Raw genomic sequence first — 24,393 nt, 5'->3', positions numbered from 1 at the left:
AAGCTCTGTGGTGACAGCTCAGAGTCTGGAGCCTGCTTGGGATTCTGTGTCTGCCTCTCTCTCTGCCTCTCCCCTGCTCGAACTCTCTCTCTCTCTTTCTCTTTCTTTCTCTCTCTCCCTCTCTCTCTCTCTCAAAAATAAATAAACATTTAAAAAAAGTAAAAGAATGGCAATGTCGCAGTGTCTCTAGAAGCTTGCTGTAGCATAGTAGTTACTTTTTACTTTGAGAGAGACAGTATGAATGGGGGAAGGGCAGAGAGTGGGGGGGGAGAGAGAGAATCCCAAGCAGGTTCTGCACTGTCAGCACAGAGCCAATAAGGGCTTGAACCCATGAAACTGCGAGATCGTGACCTGAGCCCAAATGGAGTCAGATGCTTAACCGACTGAGCCACCCAGGTGCCCCTGTAGCATAGTAGTTCTAAATGCACCAGCAAACAGCATCAACACCAACTAAGAACTTGGTAGGAGTACATATTCTCACAACTCATCCCATCCTACTGAAGTTTTAGTTGTGAGGCCCAACAGCCTGTGTTTTCAAACTCCAGGTGATTCTGAAGCAGTGATCTAGCGTCTCAAGGGTAATGTCATATATTGAAAGTCTTGTTCTTAACCTCTGATTCACTTTCTTTGGTAACATGTAGAGGGGGAAAAGAACAATTTAGTCAAAGTATAATTTTAAAAACTATTAATGTGGGGGCGCCTGGGTGGCGCAGTCGGTTGGGCGTCCGACTTCAGCCAGGTCACGATCTCGCGGTCCGTGAGTTCGAGCCCCGCGTCGGGCTCTGGGCTGATGGCTCAGAGCCTGGAGCCTGTTTCCAATTCTGTGTCTCCCTCTCTCTCTGCCCCTCGCCCGTTCATGCTCTGTCTCTCTCTGTCCCAAAAATAAATAAACGTTGAAAAAAAAAAAAACTATTAATGTGGAGATCTATCTTTGCATTTTATAAGGGGTAAAATGATATTCAGATTTTTATCCAAATCAGCCAGGAGAAGGTCAAACTTTCACTCTTCACAGATGACATGATACTTTATATGGAAAACCCAAAAGATTCCACCAAAAAACTGCTAGAATTGATTCATGAATTCAACAAAGTTGCAGGATATAAAATCAACGCACAGAAATCGGTTGCATTCCTATACACCAACAATGAAGCGACAGAAAGAGAGATCAAGGAATCGATCCGATTTACAGTTGCACCAAAAACCATAAAATACCTAGGAATAAATCTAACCAAAGAGGTGGAAAATCTATACACTGAAAACTATGGAAAGCTTATGAAAGAAATTGAGGAAGATACAAAAAAATGAAAGAAGATTCCATGCTCCTGGATAGGAAGAACAAATATTTTTAAAATTGTCGATACTATCCAAGCAATCTACATATTCAATGCAATCCCTATCAAAATAACACCAGCATTCTTCACAGAGCTAGAACAAACAATCCTAAAATTTGTATGCAACCAGAAAAGACCCCGAATAGCCAAAGCAATCTTGAAAAAGAAAACCAAAGTAGGAGGCATCACAATCCCAGACTTCAAGCTATACTACAAAGCTGTAATCATCACGGTACTGGCACAAGAACAGACACTCAGATCAATGGACTAGAATAGAGAACCCAGAAATGGACCCACAAACATATGGCCAACTAATCTTCAACAAAGCAGGAAAGGATATCCAATAGAATAAAGACAGTCTGTTCAGCAACTAGTGCTGGGAAAACTGGACAGCGACATGCAGAAGAATGAACCTGGACCACTTTATTACACCATACACAAAAATAAACTCAAAATGGATGAAAGACCTCAATGTAAGACAGGAAGCCATCAAAATCCTCGAGGAGAAAGCAGGCAAAAACCTCTTTGATCTTGTCCACAGCAACTTCTTACTCAACATGTCTCTGGAGGCAAGGGAAACAAAAGCAAAAATGAACTACTGGGACCTCATCAAAATAAAAAGCTTCTGCACAGCAAAGGAAACAGTCAGCAAAACTAAAAGGCAACCAACAGAATGGGAGAAGATATTTGCAAATGACATATCAGAGAAAGGGTTAGTATCCAAAATCTATAAAGAACTTATCAAACTCAACACCCAAAAAACAAATAATCCAATGAAGAAATGGGCAAAAGACATGAATAGACACTTCTCCAAAGAAGACATCCAGATGGCCAACTGACATGAAAAAGTGCTCAACGTCACTCATCTTCAGGGAAATACAAATCAAAACCACAATGAGACGCCACCTTATACCTGTCAGAATGGCTAACATTAACAACTCAGGCAACAACAGATGTTGGCGAGGATGAGGAGAAAGAGGATCTCTTTTTCATTGTTGGTGGGAATGCAAGCTGGTGCAGCCACTCTGGAAAACAGTATGGAGGTTCCTCAAAATAAAAATAGAACTACCCTTCAACCCAGCAATTGCACTATTAGGCATTTATCCAAGGGATACAGGGATGCTGTTTCGAAGGAACACATGCACCCCCATGTTTATAGCAGCACTATCAACAATAGCCAAAGTATGGAAAGAGCCCAAATGTCCATCGATGGATGAATGGATAAAGAAGAAGTGGTATATGTATACAATGGAGTATTACTCGGCAATGAAAAAGAATGAACTCTTGCCATTTGCAACTACGTGGATGGAACTGGAGGGTATTATGCTAAGTGAAATTAGTCAGAAAAAGACAAAAATCATATGATTTCACTCATATGAGGACTTTAAGAGACAAAACAGATGAACATAAGGGAAGGGAAACAAAAATAATATAAAAATGGGGAGGGGGGACAAAACAGAAGAGACTCATAAATATGGGGAACAAACTGAGGGTTACTAGAGGGGGTGTGGGAGGGGGGATGGGCTAAATGGGTAAGGGGCACTTAGGAATCTACTCCTGAAATCATTGTTGCACTATATGCTAACTAACTTGGATATAAATTTTAAAAAATAAAAAATTATATTCAGATTTTGTATTGATAATTCCACAAAACCTTTCAATGTCACATACGGATTTTTAACTTGTTTACTTTATATTTCCCCTTAACAGAATGAAAAACTAATTCTAGAGCATCAAGAAAAAGCCAACAGACTTCAAAGGCGTCTAAGTCAGGCAGAACAGAGGGCGGCTTCAGCTTCCCAGCAGGTAGGGAGCTTCCTCATTATCCCTGGTTAGTAAATAGTCTGAGTAGATCAAAGATAAGTAAAGTTCCTCAAAAGCTCCCAGAGAACTAGTAGTTTTATTTTTACTTGATTAAACTGTTTAAAATTAGTCTTTTTAATGTTTGAGATTGAAATAATAAACTTTAAAAACAGAAATAAACATGGTCTCCTAAACTGACACCAAAATCTAGACCTCTGCTGCCAGATTGGTAGCCACTAGGCCTAAGCAGCTGTTTTAATTTAAATTAATTATTAAAATTAAATAAATTACAATTTGAAAACCTCATTAACACTGGCTGGATTTCAGATGCTCCTATGTAACTATGGTTCTCATATTGGACAGCATAAATAGAACTCAGTGATCACAAAAAGTTCTCTTGGACAGCACTGTTCTAGAATTTTGTTCGAAGCATGTATCACTGACAGATTTGTAAGTAGAAAACATCACTTTGAGTGTAATGCTTCAAACTGCAGTAACTTTGTTTTTATTGTAGTTTTAAATGGAAAATTTTACTTGGCCTATAGGTTACCTTCATTTAATGTGCATTTGTATATAACCATGTAAATCTAAAATACTGTATGAGAGTTATCCATTGGGAAATAGACTAGAAATGCAGAACATCAATAAAATACAAAGGGGTAATTACTCATAATTTATGCACATCATATAAAGGAAATGCACCATTTGTTCTAAAGTAGGAGCAATAGTACCTCCTATTAGGAACAATGTGAGATCATTTAGTGATTATAAAGATAGCCTGGAAACCGTTTAGATAGATAGATGGATAGATATAGATAGGCAGAGAAACCAAGTTACTACATTATTAATTACATTTGTTTATAAAAACTGTTTCAATCAGGGGTGCCTGGGTGGCTCAGTCAGTTAAGCGTCCGACTTCAGCTCAGGTTTGATCTCATGGTTTGTGAGTTCGAGCCCCACATTGGGCTCTGTGCTGACAGCTCGGAGCCTGAAGCCTGCTTCGGATTCTGTGTCTCCCTCTCTCTGTTCCTCCCCGACTCACTCACTCACTCTCTCTCTCTCTCTCTCTCTCAAAAATAAAGATTAAAAAAAATTTTTTTAAACTGTTTCAATCAAAATTAATATTATGTACACATATTACAGCATTTCATAATAGTAAAGCAGCTCTAAATACTCATTGAATTCAGTTTATGTATGTGATATTTGTAGATTTTTTTTTTAATCTACTTCTGATTTGAACATGGCATGGCATTTAAGAAAATGCAGTAATTTGCCCTTCTGTTCTCCTCCCTCTCGAAAGTAATTAGAGGGGCGCCTGGGTGGCTCAGTCAGTTAAGCGTCCGACTTCGGCTCAGGTCATGATCTCACGGTCCGTGAGTTCGAGCCCCGCGTCGGGCTCTGTGCTGACAGCTCAGAGCCTGGAGCCTGCTTCACATTCTGTGTCTCCCTCTCTCTCTGCCCCTTCCCTGCTCATGCTCTGTCTCTCTCTGTCTCAAAAATAAATAAACATTAAAAAAAAAAAAGTAATTAGAGCTTTACCAAATAAACTTATGAACTTACGAATGAATGTAGTAAGTTATTAATCATTCAAGAAACCATTGTTTTGGGTGTCCCGGGCAGTAACTTAAGAGTGGATGTTTTAGTGTCAGGCAAATAGCCTGGTGCCATTAAGTAGCCATGTGATTTGGGACAATTTCAACTTTTCTAAGCCTCAGTTTCTTCATGTTTGATGTAGTGTAATAACACCTCCCTTACAGAGTTATTGAAAGATCGAAAAGATTAACACATATAAACACTTAGTATAATCATTAAGTGGTAAGTATTTAGTTATATAAGAAATTAAATTTCTATATCACAGTCTTTAAATCTTCAAGTTTACCTTTTTTAAAGAATATGGTAAAGAAAATGCCTACTTAAAATTAACTACCTTAAGTTCTATAGTAAAAAGAGTACAGTTACAGAACCTTAACTGGATAATCCAGTTTGGCAGCTAGTTTAGTCTCCCTCCTGACAGAATTAAACCCAAACAGTACAACACTGATTTTTCTTCTGTGATTTAAACTCTCTAATGACAGACATTTCACCATTCTCTTTATGAGATTTTTTTTAATGTTATGTCAGTAACCACTTTACAGTTTTTTTCCTTAAGCTTTTCTCCTTCCATCCCATTTTCATTTGGAGATGAAAAGTAATCATTGAGCATTCTCCCCATCCACAGAAAGGAATTTATACCCTGGAATTAATTTTTGTTCTGTTTTAAATGAGTTCAAGTTATAAACTTCCTTTCTTTAGACATATTTGGCTGTTTAAATCTTTATCTTTGCTTTCTCTGGATTCTAATTTTCCCAGTTTCCCCTAAAAACTGGAAACTGCAGTTAGAAAGACTACCCTGCTAAGGGCCTGATATTTAATGAAAGAAAGGAGTTGAAGAATTACTATTTCCTCTACTGTGTACATCATACTTACCAGTGCAGCCCAATGTCATGCACAAGCCCTGCATTGTACTGAACCCTCCATGTTCTAAATGTGCTATTCTGATGAACTTTTTCTGTACATTCTTCATCCATCTTTGGACTGTGGTTATATGTTCTAAATGTATCAGTCTAAACTAATGAAAGCCCTACTGTGTTCTCTTGACCATAAAATCAGCGTGGTGAAGCCTTTCTAAGCAAGAACACAAAACCTAAAAACTATGAAAAGAAATTAATAAATGTGAACCATGTAAAATTTCAAATATCTGCATTTTAAAAAGCCATAGTCAATGAAAAATTGAGAAAAATATCTGCAATACATGTGACAAAAGCAGTATCTTTTATATAAAGAGTGACTAAGTCAACAAAAAGTACAACGTACAACAAAGAAAACATATTTGCAGAAAAGGGAAGACAGATGGCTTTTAAACATCTAAAAAGATACTCATCCTCATTCATAAGACAAATACAGGATTAAACCATAATTGCATACCATTTCTCACCATTTCATGATCATGTCAGATCATGAAGTTTGTTAATACATTAAGCTGGCACTTCTGTACATCACTGATATAAATGTGTATTGGTGCAGTCTCTTTGGAGCCCAGTTTGGCAGTATCTCTCAAAAATTGTAATGTATATATAACCTTTGACCCAGTCGTTCTATGAGTTTATTCTGCCCGTGGTGTACTTGCACCTTGGCAAGTCTGCAAGGAAACATGTAAAAATAGTAATTGCAACATTGCCTATAATTTTAATAGAGTCAAAGCCATCTAAATGCCCATCAATAGAAAGCCAGTTAAATTATGGAGTATCCATACCAGGATACTGTTTGCCACTGTTAAGAAGAATAAAGTAGATCTCACACGGAGCTATTTGTAAGGTAGATCATTCAGAAGGAAAAAAAAAAAAGATAAATATAGCCCTTTATCATTTTTTTAAATAAAAAGGCGTGAGGAAATACATCCATCTATTCTCATTTAGAATGTATTTCTAGGGGCGCCTGGGTGGCGCAGTCGGTTAAGCGTCCGACTTCAGCCAGGTCACGATCTCGCGGTCCGTGAGTTCGAGCCCCGCGTCGGGCTCTGGGCTGATGGCTCGGAGCCTGGAGCCTGTTTCCGATTCTGTGTCTCCCTCTCTCTCTGCCCCTCCCCCGTTCATGCTCTGTCTCTCTCTGTCCCAAAAATAAATAAACGTGGGGGGAAAAAAAAATGTATTTCTAGAAATAGAAAACGGAAGTAGTGGTTGTATCTGGTAAGAGGGCTATAGAATGAAGGACAGCAGTAAGAAGACTTTTTTATGATGTATATACTCTTTGGTACTGTTAGATATCTTTCCAGGTGTGTATAATGTCAACTCCAGTTGATATTTAAAGACTATTTTCCTATTAGACCTTTCTTACTATGACTTATCATCCTCTCATTACCAACCTTGTATTGTGCTGGCTCACACTTAGTTTGTATTTTACCCACTTTTCTAATTAGCTTTTATGTAGATATTTTTCATTCATCTGTTAAATATGTTTTGGAATTCTAAGTACTGTGTATCATTCTGAGCTATGGAATGCTGTATTTGACATGCATATCTCTAGTGTAATACAGGTATTTTAAAGACTCAAGAGTAAAATAGAAAGGAACACAAAAAATGACCTCTTCCAGGACCCCTTCCAGTCAGATTATTTGCAATAATTGTAAGTTGTGATGCATTATACTTTGTATTAGTGTAAGATTTTCCATAGAAAAAGTAACTACTTACTGATTGTCTATTTTAATTGCAGCTCAGTGTGATTACAGTGCAGAGAAGAAAAGCAGCCTCCATGATGAATCTGGAAAATATTTAAAAATATTCATAGTTCACTCTCAGAACTTTAGAATTGGGAAAACTGTTCGACTAGAAGTGTATTGAAATGGTAAAAACCCATAGAGAATGGTTAAGGCTTGTGTCGTTTTGCAGAAGCATTTTCCATTCTGTTTTGAGGGCTATGGAAAACAGAACAATGACAGCTTCCTGTAAGTAAAGAAAATATAACCGTATATTGAGCTTCAGTGGAGAATAAAGCCAGCTGAGAAGAATTCATTGCCTTCATCAACGTGTCTATTTTTTAATTCTCCCTTCCTTCCTTTGGAAAAGCATAATAATTTTTAAGCTATACTAATCATGAGAAAGACAATGCTAGAATTTTAATATTTCAGGTTCCATGATTTGAGAATTTTACACCTAATTGTTACTAACTCACTTTTTAAGTTCCCAAGTATCCATTTTATTATAAACTCATAAATGTAATAAATTATGCACTTTCTAAAATGATGCAGTCATGTATTTTAATGTATAATTGTAGTGATTCATTTTTAATTTACACGATTTCCAGTTTTTATCAAATATTTATATTTAAGAATTTGGGAGGTTTTGTTTTTGTTTTGCTATTACTCAAAGCAGTACTAACAATAAATTCTGAGAATGCATGGGCATTGAATATTGCAGTCTAGTTGATTTTCATAGGTCTAGTTGATTTTCATAGGTCCATGTAGTTAGCTATTCTCTGCTTCTGGTTTGAACTTGGTACACCCTGCTTTCTGGTGATTACAGCACATGAGTTTGCATCTGGTTAACAAGTTAGGAAACTGCTGCAGTAGTCCAGATAAAGGATAATGAATTGAGTTTGAAGTGACATGAAAACATTCATGTGTAAATATTCACCCAGGCAGTCAGAAGCTTAGGACTGGCTCTAACAGATAGAAATGGGGTCTTTGGCATGGTGCTGAGAATTGAAGCACCATGGGGTGTAGGAGCTTGCCTTGGGACTTTATGGGATGTGGCTACCTCTTTCCGTCCATTTCTTTTGCTCTAGCTCTGATGGTGGCCTTCTTTTACTTCTGTCAACACATCATCCTTCCTCCCCACAGGATTTCTGTGTATACTTTGCCATCTGCACATTCTTCAGATCACTACTCAAATATCCCTGCCTCAGAGAGCCTTCCAGCCTCCAGACTAGATTAGGTCCCCTTGTACTTCTCGTAATAGTGTGCTGTATTTTTGATTCATAGCACTTGGGAAAATTTGTAATTAACTTTTTGAAATTTTTTAATATCCACTCCAACAGTCCGCAAACTCCTTGAGAGCAGGATTCATGTCTGCTCCCCTTCATTGTACTCTTAGTACTCAGCATAGTAGTTTCTGGCACACGGAGGGTATTCAATAACTGTTCAAATTCTGAAAAATAATTTTTAAGGACAGGACCTTAGAAGATATCTTCATTTGTTGAATGAGCTCAGGGAGAGGAGTCATTGAAGGAGACTAAATAGGAACAATGAGAGGGCTATAACCAAGAGAATCCAGTATGATTCTCTAAAGAAAACTAAAGGAGGGCCAGGACTAAAGGAGGGGACAAGTGGTTGCTAGTGTCAAATTCGGTGGTGATATGAAATAGTACAAGTATGATAGTTAAATGATAATTAGGCACTTAGCTTATTTTCATTTTCTAGGAATTTTTCATTTGATTCTCTAATGTGAATTCCTTCCTATGTCACTCACAGAGTTATTTCTATGTTGAGTTATGTTCATATTCATGTTTATAGAATATAAAATTTATTCTTAAAAACTTTTAATTAGAGAAGATGTTAGAATTATACAAGAAAGATGAGACTGTAGGAGGAAGCACTTCAGAAATGAACATTATAGACAAATGGAATCTGATTATCATCCTTTCTCAAAAAGAAAATCGAACTTCCCAGACTCATTTCCTCAAGGTAATCTTTCAGTGTAAGCACTTTCTCCAAACTTTGGCCATGGGCACCTACTCTTTACCTTTTAAAATCGATAACCCTCTCTCCAGTTGGATCTCCTTGAATACTTAGATATTCTCCAAGTAAAGGATAGGCTACTAGTCAGACAATAGGCCTTTCTTACCTCTGCTGAATTCAAACAGACTTAAGCTAGGTTTACCAACAGAACTGAACATGCGTGGTTATTTTTCTTTCAGAAAAGTTTGTTAGCTAATGATTTCAATGTAAAAATGTAGTGGAATTTTTGACATTTCTCATATTGGTCAGTCAGTCTTGCCTTCATTTACAGAGACATTACCATTTTTCTGTGAACTGTATTTTAGGCGATAGGGGAAATGAATAGGAAAGAGTGAAAAGAAATGATGTAAATCTGAAATTAAGGACAACACAGCTAGTTCATTTTATTTATTCATATTTCTTTATTTGTGTCTCCCTGAGGAAGAAAAGAGATATGATTACCTCTTCTTCCTTTTGTATACAAATATGCAAATTGGGGCAGCCAACAATCTTCTAATTTCTCCTCTGGTATGAGCACTGTAACTACCCCAAATATGGGAGAACATTAGCAACAATTCAGCCATTCGTTTATTCAGCAAATATGAATATTTCATAGCTACACAGTCTGCCAAGCCAACTCGCAGACAAATCAAGGAAGAATGAAAAAATACTTTAAACATTTTAGTATAAATTCTGTTCTTTAACCATAATGTATTTCATCGGTTTTTCCAGAATAGCAAATCTGTAATGGGCTTTTTTACAAACATTTTAATCAAAAATAATGATTAGGTTTTCTTAGTTTATTTAAAAATGTATATATACATATAGATATGTGCACAGTGAGGGGACAGACACTGAAATACCCCACTGTGATGTATGAAATCTGTCCCTCACCAGCCCTTAAAACATGTACAAATATGTGCCTTTCAAGCAGTGTTAACAGTCTTAGTATTTATAGAGAAACTAAACAAATATGTATATACTTAAAAAAAAAAACATAGGATGGGAAGGCATCTTTAAGGTATTTTTTTTTACAACACTGGCACCCACCCAGCTACCGAGAAAACAATCTCCACTAAGTGGTTTTGTAGCCCAAGGGTTCACCACAAAACATGCACATGTGCCCCACATTCCGGTAGACACCCCCATGTACTAGCTCTAACACCACTCTCATTTCTTCCATTCAAGTATATTGGAATGTAAGCATGTGAGAATAACATTATGGAGCTAACTTTGTATTTTCTCTAGTTTCTTTCTAAATATACATTCTTAAAGTTCACTGCTTTATTTTTAGAGAACAGATTAGTGCTGTTACCCTGCACCTCTGTCTAAATGCACTGGGGCTGGAGGGGGTGGGGGTACTCTCCCTTGAGATGGGCCAGTCTACTTTCCAACAGTCTGACCATTAGTCTGACCTTCCTTACCTTACCTTAATGTGCCTTCCTGCCTTAGTTCTACCTTGTGCAACAGAGTAAGTCTAAACCATCTTATAAGTGGCAGGTCTTCAGCCTTTTGAAAATAATCTTCATGTTCTGCCTGCACGTAAATAAACATCCCCATTTCCTCAGAGGAGTTGGTTTTGAGTCCTTTTGCCAGCCACCCACTGGTCTCTGAAAGTGCTCTGATTTTCACATATGCTTCTTCATTCATTCAGTAAATATTTATTGAGCACCTTTTTACACCAGGCATGCTTGGGATTTATCAGTCTTATGCCCAGAACCAAAAATTATATTCAAGGTGTAAAAAAACTACTCCCTTGTTCTGAATCATGACTGAGAGAGAGGTGGGAGAAGTGTAAGTGATACCTACCGAAGTGTGGGGGAAAAACATGTATTAGAACCTCCAGGGGACGGATGTGGTTCAAACCACATACCCTTCCCCTTTTCCCAACCCCCAAAATAGTCTGACATGGTCTCTTATGGAAACATGCTTTGAGAGTTATTATAGTGATTCTTGGATATGTACCTGTAATTTCTCATTAGTATTTAGAATGAGAAAAAAAGTATTCTACAATGTGTACTTCCATTAATGCCACTTAAAATCATGTTAGCTTTTTTGGAATTTGAATTTCAGTGTTGGAAATGTTGAGCATATTGTTAACTAAAATCTTCACGTCTTTTCCAAAGGTTTCGTTGCTGAGCTAAATCTTTGCTCCAGAAGCCAGACTGGTCATTCATCCCTTTTAAATTTTATTATGTCATGACAGTGTGCTGAGGTCATTTTAGCTCCAATTCTGTCATCCAGTTTGTTACCTGTAAGCATAGGGACCATGTCTGCTTTATTTTTAGTGCTATGTTTCTTGCACCCATGACAACTTTTTATTTACGATGATGCCATCTATAGGTTTGGTAAACATACCACCCATATTTTCATGAAAATCATGAAAAAAAAAAAAAAAAACTAGACAGATGTGAGTGCAGTTGGTCTCTTAGAACACACCAGCTCCCAGCTCCCATAATGTATAATTAATCAGGATCATGGGGCCTGGTTATTCAGCCCATTTTTAATCTGGCCTGTTTGCTGCTTCTTCACCATCACAAAAACATCAAGAAATACCCACTCTTCTGTCCAGAGAAAGTTTGTTTATGCTACAACTGTCATACTTCCCAGACCTCATCCAGTAATCCTATCCAAGAAGAAAATTTATTCCGATAGATTTCTTTTTAGTAAATCCATGTAGCTGCCTAGTAATCACTATTTTTTTTAATGTTCATTTAAAACCCTTGAAGCCTTTAATATGGCATCATGGAACTTTTTGTTCAATATTTTCATCCTATTTTCAAAGAATAAAATCAGAGCAAAATATGTATACAAAGTCTGTTCGCACTTAGATTTGTAAATATTAAAAATGTGATACTAGCACCTCCTTTCATATAAACGGTAGGGGGATAAAAGAGAATGAGAAAAGTTTTGTTTCTACAAATAACCGAAAGAATACATTGGGGAATCTTTCCCTGGATCTACAATAATCATGATGATCTGTATGAATAATGTCTATTTATTGAGCACCTATCATATGTAAGACATTGTGCTGGCATTTTGCATTTATTACCTTATATAATTCAACAGACTTGCTAGTTAGGTATTACTCCCTTTCCAAAGGTATCATAAAAGTTAAGTAACTTGCTTCAACTAGTCCTAAGTACTCAGAGTGAGTAAATGCCTTTCAAACATCACGTTTTAAAATATCATGCTTGTTTTGACACAGGAAATCATACAGTATGACATCAACCACTTTACAATTGCTAAACAATTTAACATATTTAAGCCTTTTTGGTAGATATACTTTTTTTGGTGAAATGGTTATCACCCATTAAAGAAAAATGAAAACCTTCAAAAGAGGTAGCCAGCCGACTAATTATATAACTTCCCTTGCTTAGGTCTCTATCTATTTTCCACCAAAGTTACTGGACTTTTTTTTAGCCAGTTTCAAGTTTTGAAAAAATTACGAAATCCCACCAGATATGAAGGTGCTTTTCCTAAGAAATTTTCTGTGTAATGCACATAATCTGACAATCTCTTGAAGGTTTCCAGATGTAATGAGTGGTAACAATTTCACCCCCAAAAAAGTGTCATGTCTACCAAGTTGCTACCAAAAAATCTTAAATGTTAAATTGTTTAGCAGTTATAAAGTGATTGATACAGTCTTGCATGCCTTCCTGTGTCAAAACAAGAGCATGGGATTTTAAGTTTATTTGAGAGAGATACAGTGTGTGTGGGAGGGGCAAAGAGCAGGGAGAGAATCCCAAGTAGTGGGCATACAGCCAGATGAGGGGCTCGAACTCACAATGATCACATGTGAGATCATGACCTGAGCTGAAATCAAGATGTGGTTGCTTAACCGACTAAGCCACCCAGGCGCCCTAAGCATGGTATTTTAAAGCGTGATGTTTGAAAGGTATTTACTCACTTTGAGTAAGTACTTGGGAATAGTTGAAGCAAAGATATGATCACAGAGATTTAATACGAAAAAGAGAAGCTCAAACAATTCAAACAGTAAAGTTGGAACAGAGCCATAATTAGGAAGAAAAGAAGGAAAGTGCCCTTTGAGGCTGCTACGTGGCGGGGAAGGGAAACACCAGAGAAAAAATTTGCTTCATAAATTGTATCATACTGGTAATAATCCTGAAATTAGAACCATCAGCCAGATTAGTGGATAAAATAACCACAATTAGCCCATAATTATAAATACACTATTTCAAACAGCCATATGTAAGCCAAGGAAGAGTGAGAATATCAGGATACACTAGTGATCCATTAGGAATGACTTTGCTATTAGGAATGACTTCACTATTTAATTTGGCATTGCTTGATTTATTCATTTCTGCATTTGATCTTTGCCAAAAGACTGAGAAGGACTTATTTCTAAAAAATAACCAGATTTTACTGTACTTTATATCACAAAATTACCGATTGCAAAGTTTTGCATAGAATCAGTTTGAAAAGTCTTAAGACATTAGTCTTAATTCCAGATTCATCATCAAGAAACTATGTAACTTTAAATAATTCTCTTTAAGTTTCCAAGCAGTGTGTTAGGACACACAATTAAGTTTCTGATAGCAATTTATTTTCTTTGATCCTATATGCATAGATTTTACCTGTAAATATGTTTGTGTTACATAAATGTACACGTATGAAGCAAAACTAATTCCATTCGATTCAGGAACTGACTGACCACAAGCCTACTGTTGCTCATCCTCCATTAGGTTATGTGCAGGTATTCATCCAGCACATGAACATAATGTTTTAGGCCAAGATTATTAGTTTTACTTTATAGAAACTCATTGAACCAAAGTTCACATATATAATCCTCAGTGAACTCAAGAACACACGAACTACTTGATGTGAACTATTTTTATATTCTGAGAGACAGTAGAGCCCAAGGAGCTGAGTTGTAGTCTGGCTGGGATTAACTCCCAGCTCTACCACCAACTGACCTTGAGCAAATTGTGCCCCTGTTTCCTCATCTGCCAATTAGATAATAGTGCCTACCTCACATGTTGTGAGCAAAGTAATATGCATAAAATACAGACCAGTCAGTGTCAGCCATTTGATAAATGCTTTGTAATTACCTGCAGAAGTCTGAAGGGTCCACTGAAGGCTATGTGGAATGACAGCATCAGTTTTTATTGCAGGTCACCACTGTGTAAATGGCATTATCAAGGCTGTAGCTAGTTGGGGGGAGGGATTAATTTCAGCAAGACTGGAGTCAAGGAAACCAGCTAAGAGGCTGCTGCAATAATCCAGGCAAGAAATGATGAGACTTAAACTATACGGCAGGTGGTGGTGGGATTGAGAGAAGTGAAAAATAACTGCTGCGTATGCATCTGGTGACCCGGATCACCATTTGGCTGTGGGAGTTGACGGAAGGACTCACAAAGGACTCCCAGGTTTCAGGCTTGGATGACATTCTCTAAGGCAGGATAGGGAAAAGGAGGCATTCCAAAATCTCAAGTGCCTGCATGCATCCAAGAGGAAATGCCCAGGAAGCAGTCCATTGGAACTCAGGAAGAGCTGGATTGCAGAGACCTCAAACTCGGCAGCAAAGAGAATAGTTGAAGTCAAGGAAGTAGATGACAGGTTTGCTTTTTTCCTCTTTTTCAATGACCAGGCAATTGAAGCTCTTCTACCCCAGACTAGAACACATCACCTAATGCAGTTCTGAGCATTAAAAGGAAATCACACTGAAGAGTTCAACCCTGAAGTTAACTGCAAAGTTTGCTGCAGATGGCTGATGTTTCAAAGGTAGAATCTGTTTTCTAAGTGATCTGGGTAAAAACATAAGCACAAGTCCCTGGTGCCACATTTCCCATCATGTATCACAGAATTGCCAGTGATAGGCCCTTCCTTTGGCTCCTGGGGACTTAATTTCCCTGGGGAACTATTGTGGTTATTCAACTTTAAGACCTTGCAGGAAGAACCACAGTTATTTCTCTCTGGGGTCTTACTCAGAGCAAGCAACATGGAAGTAAATAGTCACTAAGGAGGAACAAGAAGAAATAAACAAGCTTTTAGCCAAATGTATGAACAATTCACATTTTTAAAAATGGCCAAAATTTTACAATAATTATAAATTAGGGACAGTGACACGACCCTGTCATGGCTCATAATCTAGAAGAGAATGCAGACTATAAACCCATACCAGCTTTGCTGTTCCCAGTATGAAGGAAAGTATATCTATATGCTGATTTCTGCATGTAGTGGTTAAATACTATTTCAGGCAGGGAGAACACCAAACCAGAAATGAGAACTAGGGTCTAGGCCCAGTTCTGCCAATACCTAATGCTGTATGTAATCTTGGACCTACCTTCTATGTAGGATGCAGAGGGTAGCTCTTCTTGGTCCTAGTGTTCCAGAATTCTGCAATCAAAAGAAAGCATTTAATGAAACTACTCTTTGAAAAATCATTCTTGAAGGACCTTAAAGTCTTCCTGTCATTCAGAAATAACTTTTTTTTTTTTTTTTTTTTTTTTTTTTTACCTCAGAAGGCTCACCAAGTAACATGCTGGAGAAATCAAAGCCTTGTTCTTACTATAGTCTACCATTTAGTAAATGCCTACTGCTTTATGAGATGCTTTTTATGCACTTGCCTTAAATATCACAATAACCCCAGGAGAGGTAGTGGGATGTTATCCTTTTTTACAGAAGGGAAGATCGAGGCTTATGCAGGGTAGGTGACTTGGCAGAGGTCACGTGTCTGATAAGCTCCAGTTCAGCCTGTAAGCCCAGGTCTCTCTGATCCTATAGTCTAAGTTGCTTCACCAACAGTTTATTTTCAGATCAAAAACTGTATTCTGAAAAGAACTCCAGGTGAGAAAGACCAAAAATCAAACTATTATCATTTTTCATTGTCTCACCATCAGAGTTGAGCCAAACAGCAGCCCTGTGGACCTGTGCTCTTCCATAATCTTGTTGCCCGCTATGGTTCTTACTCCTAAACTGTGAGACAGGAAACGTACACCACCCATTCAGGACTGCTGTTTCATACACACCTTTAAATATTTAGCAAAATCAGATTTCAAAAGACACTTAAGAATGTATTGCAAAATGTACAGCATTTATTCACATACAGACAAAAAGGCACAAATTCTACTAAATAGTTCAACAAAAAAATACAGCTGTCCTCAACTAGTTTTATAAATACTTTCAAAAAGGGGGTAGAAATAAATACAGGATTGGGCCATGTAATATAAAATAGTCATCTCTACATATACTTTGTTTAATTTCTGATTTTTAACTCTTCATGCACCTTTTTTTTTCCAATTTTAGCTGAATGGACACCAAGCTAGGCACATAGTGAAAAATCCTCTGTACAAGGTTACAAATGTAATGACAAGTTCGTCCATTTCAAAATAATTAAGATTTGTACACAACACATAGAACCCTTCATTTCGATTTTGTGTTTATAACCTAACAAATGACATTCCAGGCAACTTTACAAAAGTTTAACTAGCCTACATTTTGACATAATACATTGATCATAATCAAAGATATTTCTTGGTCAGGATGCACAAGGAAAGATAAAGCTGAAAAGAAAAGAGCAAATGGTTCCACACTAATAGAGTGCAAGTGGGTGGGTGGGTGTGTGGGCTGCTGCTATGGCTGCCTCATACAGAGTTCCCAGCAGGACATGAACTAACTTACAAAGCTATCATTACACTGTCAGAGAAACCGTGCTCTATACCATTTGCATTTCAAAGCAGGAATAAAGTGTGGGCTTTTTATTTTTTGTGTTTTGTTTTTGTGTGGGTTTTTCTTTATTTTTTGTTTTGGTTTTTTTTTGGTTCAGCATAACTTGGAACTTTGAAAGCTTTTCAACCTAAATGTGGGGAAAAAACAGGTAAGGCATTATTTTTGCACAAAACTAGCATTCCTAAATAGTGCAAATGAATCTGGTACCTCTTAAAATGGTGAGAGGTCATATACTTACTAAAATTTAGATTTTCTTTCTATGGCTTGACAAATTACCCCTCTATATATTCTACTCTCACCCAGAGCTGTTGCTGTGGTCAAAAGGTTAACTGTGAAAAGTGTCCACCTTCTTCCATATCCAGCAAAAAGGTTTCTGCTCATATGCAAAAAAATCTGATTTTTAAATTACTAGTGAATGTACAGCTTGGATCCATTAGGAAACTCCTAATATCTGTAGCAACAGCTTATCTGGAGAGCAGTCTTTCAAAATGAGCCCTGTAGCTCAAAAATAGTCAATCTAAAAACCTGGGTCATTCTTTCCCCTCCCCTGAATTAGCTACTAAAATGTATCTGAAAAGTTAAGACTTGGTTTGAAAATGTCATACATACAATGGGGATGCATCAGATCTACTATTTGATCATCCGATAAAACTTGCATAGCAAGATGGAATTCAATAAGCCTTTTTTGCTGTTGACAATCACCTGGAAGACTTGAAAGGTAACTACAGAACTCAAAGCATCACTCATTAAGTATCAGAATGTCCCTGCCACATGGAAACAGATGTATAAATGAATCAGGAATCTGAATACTGATATTAACAAACTAAGGATAATTTAGGGGAAGTTGGGCTTGTTCCAAGTGCCCATAATTCTAAATCTCATTGCTATTTAAACTTTCCTTCTCTTAAGTTTGATTCACAACTACATTGAATTCCAAAGAAAATTAACAGGACCTTAACACTATCCACTGTCTTAATACATACGCACTGCAGTGAGTGCAAAAACAGAACATTGTACTCAAATTTAATGCTAAATTCATTATTGCTGATAACTTACTAGTTATTGCCATTTGCAATTAGAAAGTCCAAGTTACGAATTGGAGCTTAGAACTCTGACTCCAGGAAACCTATTACACTTCAATCTCTTTCCCGTATAACCTTGGTCAATGGTAAGAGGTTATCGCAACTTATTGCCTTTCTATTGTTTTTAAAATATAACTTATTTTGGTTTTTTTTTCCTTTTTTTTTTCTTTTTCCTTTTTTTTTTTTTTTCTTTTCCTTTTCCTTAAGGAATCCGTTCAGGTTGGAAGCCCAGATTCCCCAACATACGCACTAGTGGTTGGCTCTGGGCAGTTATGTCACCAGAGTCTGGAAGTTCATCACTTAAACTTGAATAGCCATTAGTATTGTTGGAAGCCAGACGGCCAGGTATCGCCAAAGGCCAGGGAAATCCCAAGCTGGCCCAGAAGGCAGTGGTTAGGGAAGAGGAAGGTCAAAGGTACTGAAAACATGGAACCAGCTGCCCTTTCTCACAGATAGAACTTTCTAACGGCTTCACTCTCCACCAGTCCCATTCCCACAATGCATTCAAGTGCTTCAGGCAATAGGACCTAGCTACATTTACCCCAGCTCTCCAAGCTGCAGCAGCTCTACCCTGTCCCTTCAGATTTGCAAGTAACAACCTTTGTTAAAATTCTCTTTCCCATCCGCAATTATAATTTACACTTGAATTCCCTAGAGTTACTGAAGCTTCAGAGCTGCTGCCTAGAACTAGAATGCAACAAAAACAGCCTTGTGGGCCAAAGTATAAACAGGATTTCAAGTTCTACCACAGTCCTAGAAAGTAAGTTTTACGGGCTAATAAATGGTACGTGAGGGTTTCTCAAGAACTGCATCTGATTCCGCATATTCAGGTAACCAAGAGTTTGTGCTTTGGGAAGGATACAGAGGGCAGTAAGAACTCAGGAGGCTTCTGTGAGCCTTGCCCTCTTTAAAGACTTATTTCATTCATTCTTATTTTAGTGTTTAATTCAGCCTCTAGTCTTAGCGGTGTCTTACAATCTACTCTTGTGTTTCCTCAACAAGTTGCAGATAACACACTTCTCACAACAATGATTTATAAATGACTCTGAAAAAAAAAATTCAATCTGACTTGCAAGTAAATGTGTTTGCGTAGCTCAGGAGTGATGGGTTTCTGCGTGTCCCCCGCGTCAGAGCTCCCGTCTAGCAACTCCGTGACAAGCCCGCGGTGCTCCCACACCATCTGTTTCATCAAGAGGCCAAGATGCTTCTCCTGATAATGTCTGTCCTCCTGTTGATGGTGCTGCTGGCGTGTATACATTTCTTCTCTGATGCCTCACTCTCTGAGTCACTCATCTCTACATCAGGGACATACCCGTCATTCTCATTGTCAGATTTTAATTTGTTTTTGGCCCTTTCCTTAGCTGGAACTCTGCCTAGGCCCAGATAGGGGTAGTCTGAGTGCTGGTGGCAGGCCCCCTCTTGGGCCTCTCCCTGCTGCTGCCGTTCCCCCTTCTTTGGAATCCGGAATCCTCCCCAGTTCTTCACCGGGCTGGCAGGCGTTGTAGGCACTTTGACTGCAGTCTGGTTATAGTTTACTCTGATTAGGGAGCCGTTGCACTTGGGCACTATCTCCTTCCTTGTGCCGGGTGCTGACTGCCCCCCTCCAGGGGAGGTGGTAGCTCGTGTGCTGTCCAGATGCCTCTGGGACATGTCTGTGGACCTGAGAGGCTTGTGACTCTGTTTACAAGGTCTGTCCTTTAAGTCTCCCTTACTGAGATCACAATGGAAACGATGGTCTCTTCTGTCCCCGTGGTCGGGCACCACCACACCATTTTTCTGTTGTGCTGACAGGAGACGCGCTTCTGCAAAGGTCTTTTCAAAACTCAAAAAGCTCTCTGGGACCACCATCCCCTCCCTTCTACCACACAGGTCTGGCTGCTTCAGCAGGGCTTTGCCTCCACTCCCAGTGCTATTCTGCAATGGATCTCGCTTATGGGACTTTTTCAGCGAATGAACCAAGGAAGTACCCATTTGCTTCCTGAAGAATGCAGAATGCCACTTCAAGTCCTCTATCTTGGGAGCATCAGGGCCCACAGAAGGACTGTTGAACAAAAGCATGTTTTCCAGTGAGGACGAGGAACAGGAAGATGAAGGCACACCTATGAACATATAACCACAGAGAAAGAAAAATTACAGAGGCAGATCCAGAACAATTAAATTCTAGACCCGTGGCATAGCCCTGTTAATGCAAACTTCCCACCCAACACTACAATATACAACCACCCCATTTATAAAAATTTGGTTTTTCATATAAAGATATTACCTGCCTTGAGAATCTGCATACTCCATTCAATATGCTCTTATTTTATAAAATAGCTGAAGCTCACAAACTTTTTCATGAAACATCTAAGAAAAATATTTTCTGGGCACCTGGGGGCTCAGTTGGTTGAGCATCGACTTTGGCTCAGGTCATGATCTCACAGTTCATGAGTTGAAGCCCCGCATTGGGCTCTGTGCTGACAGCTCAGAGCCTGGAGCCTGCTTCAGATTCTGTGTCTCCCTCTTTCTCTGCCCCTCCCCCACTCGTTCATGTTCTCTCTCTCTCGAAAATAAAACATTAAAAAAATTTTTTTCCTTCAAAGTAACTGATCTGACTTTCATAGAGGAATCCATGCCAAATCCATCTGGTGGTCAAGCACTGCCCCTACCCCTGCACCTGGCTAGTCACCTGCCTTGCCTCCCTACAAGACAGCAACACAAGGGGAGGCAGCAGGTCTCCACAGTTTCCTTCTCCAAAGTAAATATACCCTCACAGGGCCATAGTGAGGATACATACATGTAAGTACATGAAATGAGAATGGAATGTTTAAAATCATGCTTGACACATAGTAAATGTCTTTTAAAAAGGTTTACTATTATATGCAAAGCCCATTTGTGGAATTAAACTGAATTATCATCCAACATGAGGATAGGTTAAAATGGTGTTTTTCATTTCTGATGTAAATCACAATAACTAAATTTCACAGTGCAACCCAGTAAAGTTTACATTTCATGAAATCATATTAGCCTTCACCATGTGATGTGGCACTCTGACATTTTCTATTCTATGTCACTTGCTTTTAATGCTGGTGGTGACCCACTGAATTCATCTCACAACCAACTTACGACTTAGAACCCTCAGTGTGAAAAACACTGAGTGAATTTGTTAACACATTGGAGTTCATGGACCACATTTCTGCAGGAGCCTCCAGGACATCTATAAAGAGCCAATTTCATGTTTTGTCTCCCATAAAGGATAAACCACCAGGAAAACAAGGCTCTGCCAGGCAGGAGCCTACATGCGACCTCACTGCTCAGCAGACAAGGACCCTGCATGTAAACAACAGAGCTGGCAACTCTAAACATGAACCTGCTATGGACAGTCACAGGGGAAGGGGTTTTACAATCTGCTGGGCTAAAGATGTGTGCTTTCTCAAGAATCAACTGTTAGGGCCACCCTTCACACCACATTTCTTTTCCTCAGTCGCCTACTGTGGGAAAACCAAGGTAAGAGGGACTGACATTTTCTAAATTCTGATTTCCATCTACTTGGGATCCAGGTCTCTGAAAAGTCTCCGACTCACGACCTCCCATGAGCATGGTCTCCACTGAGGACACTCTCATCCAACAGAACGGCCCTGCTCATTCTCAGATTCACACATCAGAGTCTAAACCGCAGACCGTGACTGACACTTAGAAGTCATGGCTGTCCTCCACCTGAAACCATCTATCTTATAAGACATGAGGTCCACTTGGGGCACGAGTAAGAACACAAGTGAAAATCTAAAAAGTGGAAAAGAAAAAAAACAGGCATCCTGAAGGTTTCCCCTTCATTCCCTGTGGCATCCTGAAGTTAGATTAATGTTGCTTTCAACCCATCAGACTCAGTATGGTTCATATCTCAGAGGGATGGGAGGGTTTATTTACCTTCTCTGGAACAACAGTAGGTTCTCATTACAGCCCTGTTACACAAAATACTTCCTAACCTGGGTAAGAATCTCAATCACCTACCCAAGTAAAAACCTCAGCCATGAAATGCAAAAAGCTGCCTGCAGTATCCATGAAAAATGACCCTTAAGTGAAATCAGATGAAAATGCGCTTTACAGCTTATTTTTATAGGCAATCACTCATTACATAATACCTCAACAAGAGTCACAGAAAGCCCTCCAATGGCAAAACTCCACAGGTACAACCCGCACTAACGGCCCTGTGCAACGGCAGCTCTGACAGCTTGGCCTCTGCCGGCTGGACACTGGCCGATCGGCACCAGACAGCCTTCCATGTGGGCTGTCTGTGTGAGGACGCAAAGGCAAGGGATAAAACAGGTCCCATTTATTTGCATTCAAGTAGGAATAACGAACGAAAGTTCACTTGAAAGAATCTGAATCACTTATGAACCCTACTTAGAAAAACTTACTTCAACTCATTTTAAATCACAACTATCAACTCTAGTTAATGATACATCTGAAAACTATTCTCAGGAAGAAAATATCTAGGTTAACATTAGTAAGTTAATGCCATTAGTATTAACTATGTAGCACCTCAAGAATATCATTCAAAACTCCCTAAGCTTTTTTTCTCTTTGTTCAGCTGACCCAATTTACCTCTAGTTCCATACATCTGGTTAGTTTTAGGTAAACCAGAATTCGGATTTCCATATAATAGGATACAACAATGTCTTTGTTGTTTCTACATGTCAGTCTCTACAGAGACTAGAAGCCACAGAAACAGGAAAAGCCAGCGTCTGTGCCTGCATATGTGTCTGGGGCCACATGAAGGGAGCACTGTGAACACTGATGCTCTGGCCCAAGGGCAGAGCAGGGCCACAGAGCTCACTGAAGACCCGCCAGACCCACCCCACATACCTCCTTCTCTGAAACCTTTACGAGGCCAGCTGTGCAGGGCTCACGTTCACAGAGTGTTAGCGCTCAGACTAGTTAGAGGTCATGGTTCTGAACCAAGCCCCTTTTACAGATCAAGAGTCCCAGGCAGGTTCAGCGACTTGGCCAACTTTGCACTCCACCTCCAAGTCACTGAAGTGCTCTCCAGAATTGAGCAAGTTCCCCTTTTCACTTCACCTAGCCCAGAAAAATTAAGTAAACACTTGATGCTGAATCTCAAAAATATTCAAAATTCCACCTACACCAAAAAGTACACTGTGAACGTTATCTAAACATGGATATGTGTCTTGAGAACACAGTCTTAAGATACCTTATTTATGATATGTTACAGGTAGATCCGAAGGCTAGATAATCCATAAATCTTTACAGGTGTCCCCATGACACTTTATACATTTATCAAGTGCTTTGCAATATAACGTAGAAGTTGGTTTTGCTTGCATGTCACAATAGCTCCCAGAAGGAAGCTCGAGATACCTTCCTCATATTACACAGGAGGAAATGGGGGAGCCTCTGAAAACTTAGGCTTACTTGTATTTGGCCTATAAGGAGAGAATTTAGGATTCGACCTCTAGTTGAGGTCAAATTCATAGCCCTTTTCCCTATTACCATGATGCTTCAAATCCCAAAAGATTTTCTTTGAATATCAAAGCCTGTGCTATTCAGATTCTCCTATAGCAGAAATAAAAGAAAATTAAACATTTTTTTTCCTTAACAGAACGTTAAGGTTTACAAACCCCTGCACTATTGTTTGACCTACAAGAGCTTAATGCATACCTGAAACTCTTTCTTGCTCCAAGAGCTTAGTGTAAAGATTGAATATCTGTTCCTGGACTTTGCACACAGATCGCTTAATCTTTTCCCTGCGGGTCACCATGTAAGTGAGGTTCCGAACCTAGAACGTAGAGAATAAAGATTCTAAGTAAGTAATACATTATAACGGTACTTTGGTGTTGGTTTTTTTTTTCCTAAACATGAGAAATTTGTCCCGCTAGGGTCTTGTGTGACATCTGTAATCAAGATGTACTTCAAACACTTTATCCAATCTCTAATCTCCTTTGGGGCTGCTAACTAGGATTCCACATATACCCTTCAATGTAGGGGGCAGCACAAAAAAGACTAGGAACTCAAAAGCCCTGCCCGCCCCCACTACCCCCAGCCTGAGGCTCATCCTCAGGGGAAGACTGCCGGGGTCCCGGTCCAGACTTGCTACCTCTTGCCAAGGAGCTCTGCTTACCACCCCTCAGTATCCTCTTTCCACCAATTCTATTATCTTAGGCTTTAGAGCAGTTCAGAAGCCACTTTGTCAAGCATTTTCTGAAGATGGAATTAGGTAAGCACAGAGTCAAGGGCCATC

The 24,393-nt window shown here is 38.9% G+C and overlaps 2 protein-coding genes across 8 annotated transcripts in view; one reads left to right on the top strand and one right to left on the bottom strand.

The window, feature by feature from the left end:
• SCLT1 (sodium channel and clathrin linker 1) overlaps positions 1-7,894 on the top strand; it is a 220,230-nt gene extending 212,336 nt beyond the window's left edge. For all 3 annotated transcript variants that reach the window (XM_047090653.1, XM_047090652.1, XM_047090655.1), the window contains 2 exons: positions 3,042-3,137; positions 7,383-7,894. In XM_047090653.1, coding sequence (XP_046946609.1) covers positions 3,042-3,137; positions 7,383-7,445 — 159 coding nt within the window. In that variant the 3' untranslated portion in view covers positions 7,446-7,894. The remainder of the gene's footprint in view (positions 1-3,041; positions 3,138-7,382) is intronic.
• Positions 6,763-24,393, bottom strand: part of JADE1 (jade family PHD finger 1) — a 70,187-nt gene continuing 52,556 nt past the window's right edge. For 4 of the 5 annotated variants that reach the window (XM_047090651.1, XM_047090650.1, XM_047090647.1 and 1 more), the window contains 2 exons: positions 23,814-23,931; positions 16,419-20,257 (listed from right to left, as the gene is read on the bottom strand). In XM_047090651.1, the coding sequence (XP_046946607.1) occupies positions 19,347-20,257; positions 23,814-23,931 (1,029 nt within the window). In that variant the 3' untranslated portion in view covers positions 16,419-19,346. Of the gene's footprint in view, positions 7,431-15,691; positions 15,745-16,418; positions 20,258-23,813; positions 23,932-24,393 lie in introns of those variants that run through there. The other variant, XR_006964242.1, reaches the window with a different exon arrangement.

Source organism: Lynx rufus, unplaced genomic scaffold (assembly GCF_022079265.1).
Source record: "Lynx rufus isolate CCGP_SWC_20201006 ecotype Redwood Valley unplaced genomic scaffold, mLynRuf1.p SCAF_3, whole genome shotgun sequence".
NCBI lineage: Eukaryota > Metazoa > Chordata > Mammalia > Carnivora > Felidae > Lynx > Lynx rufus.
This window is presented reverse-complemented; position numbering and strand designations above follow the sequence as displayed.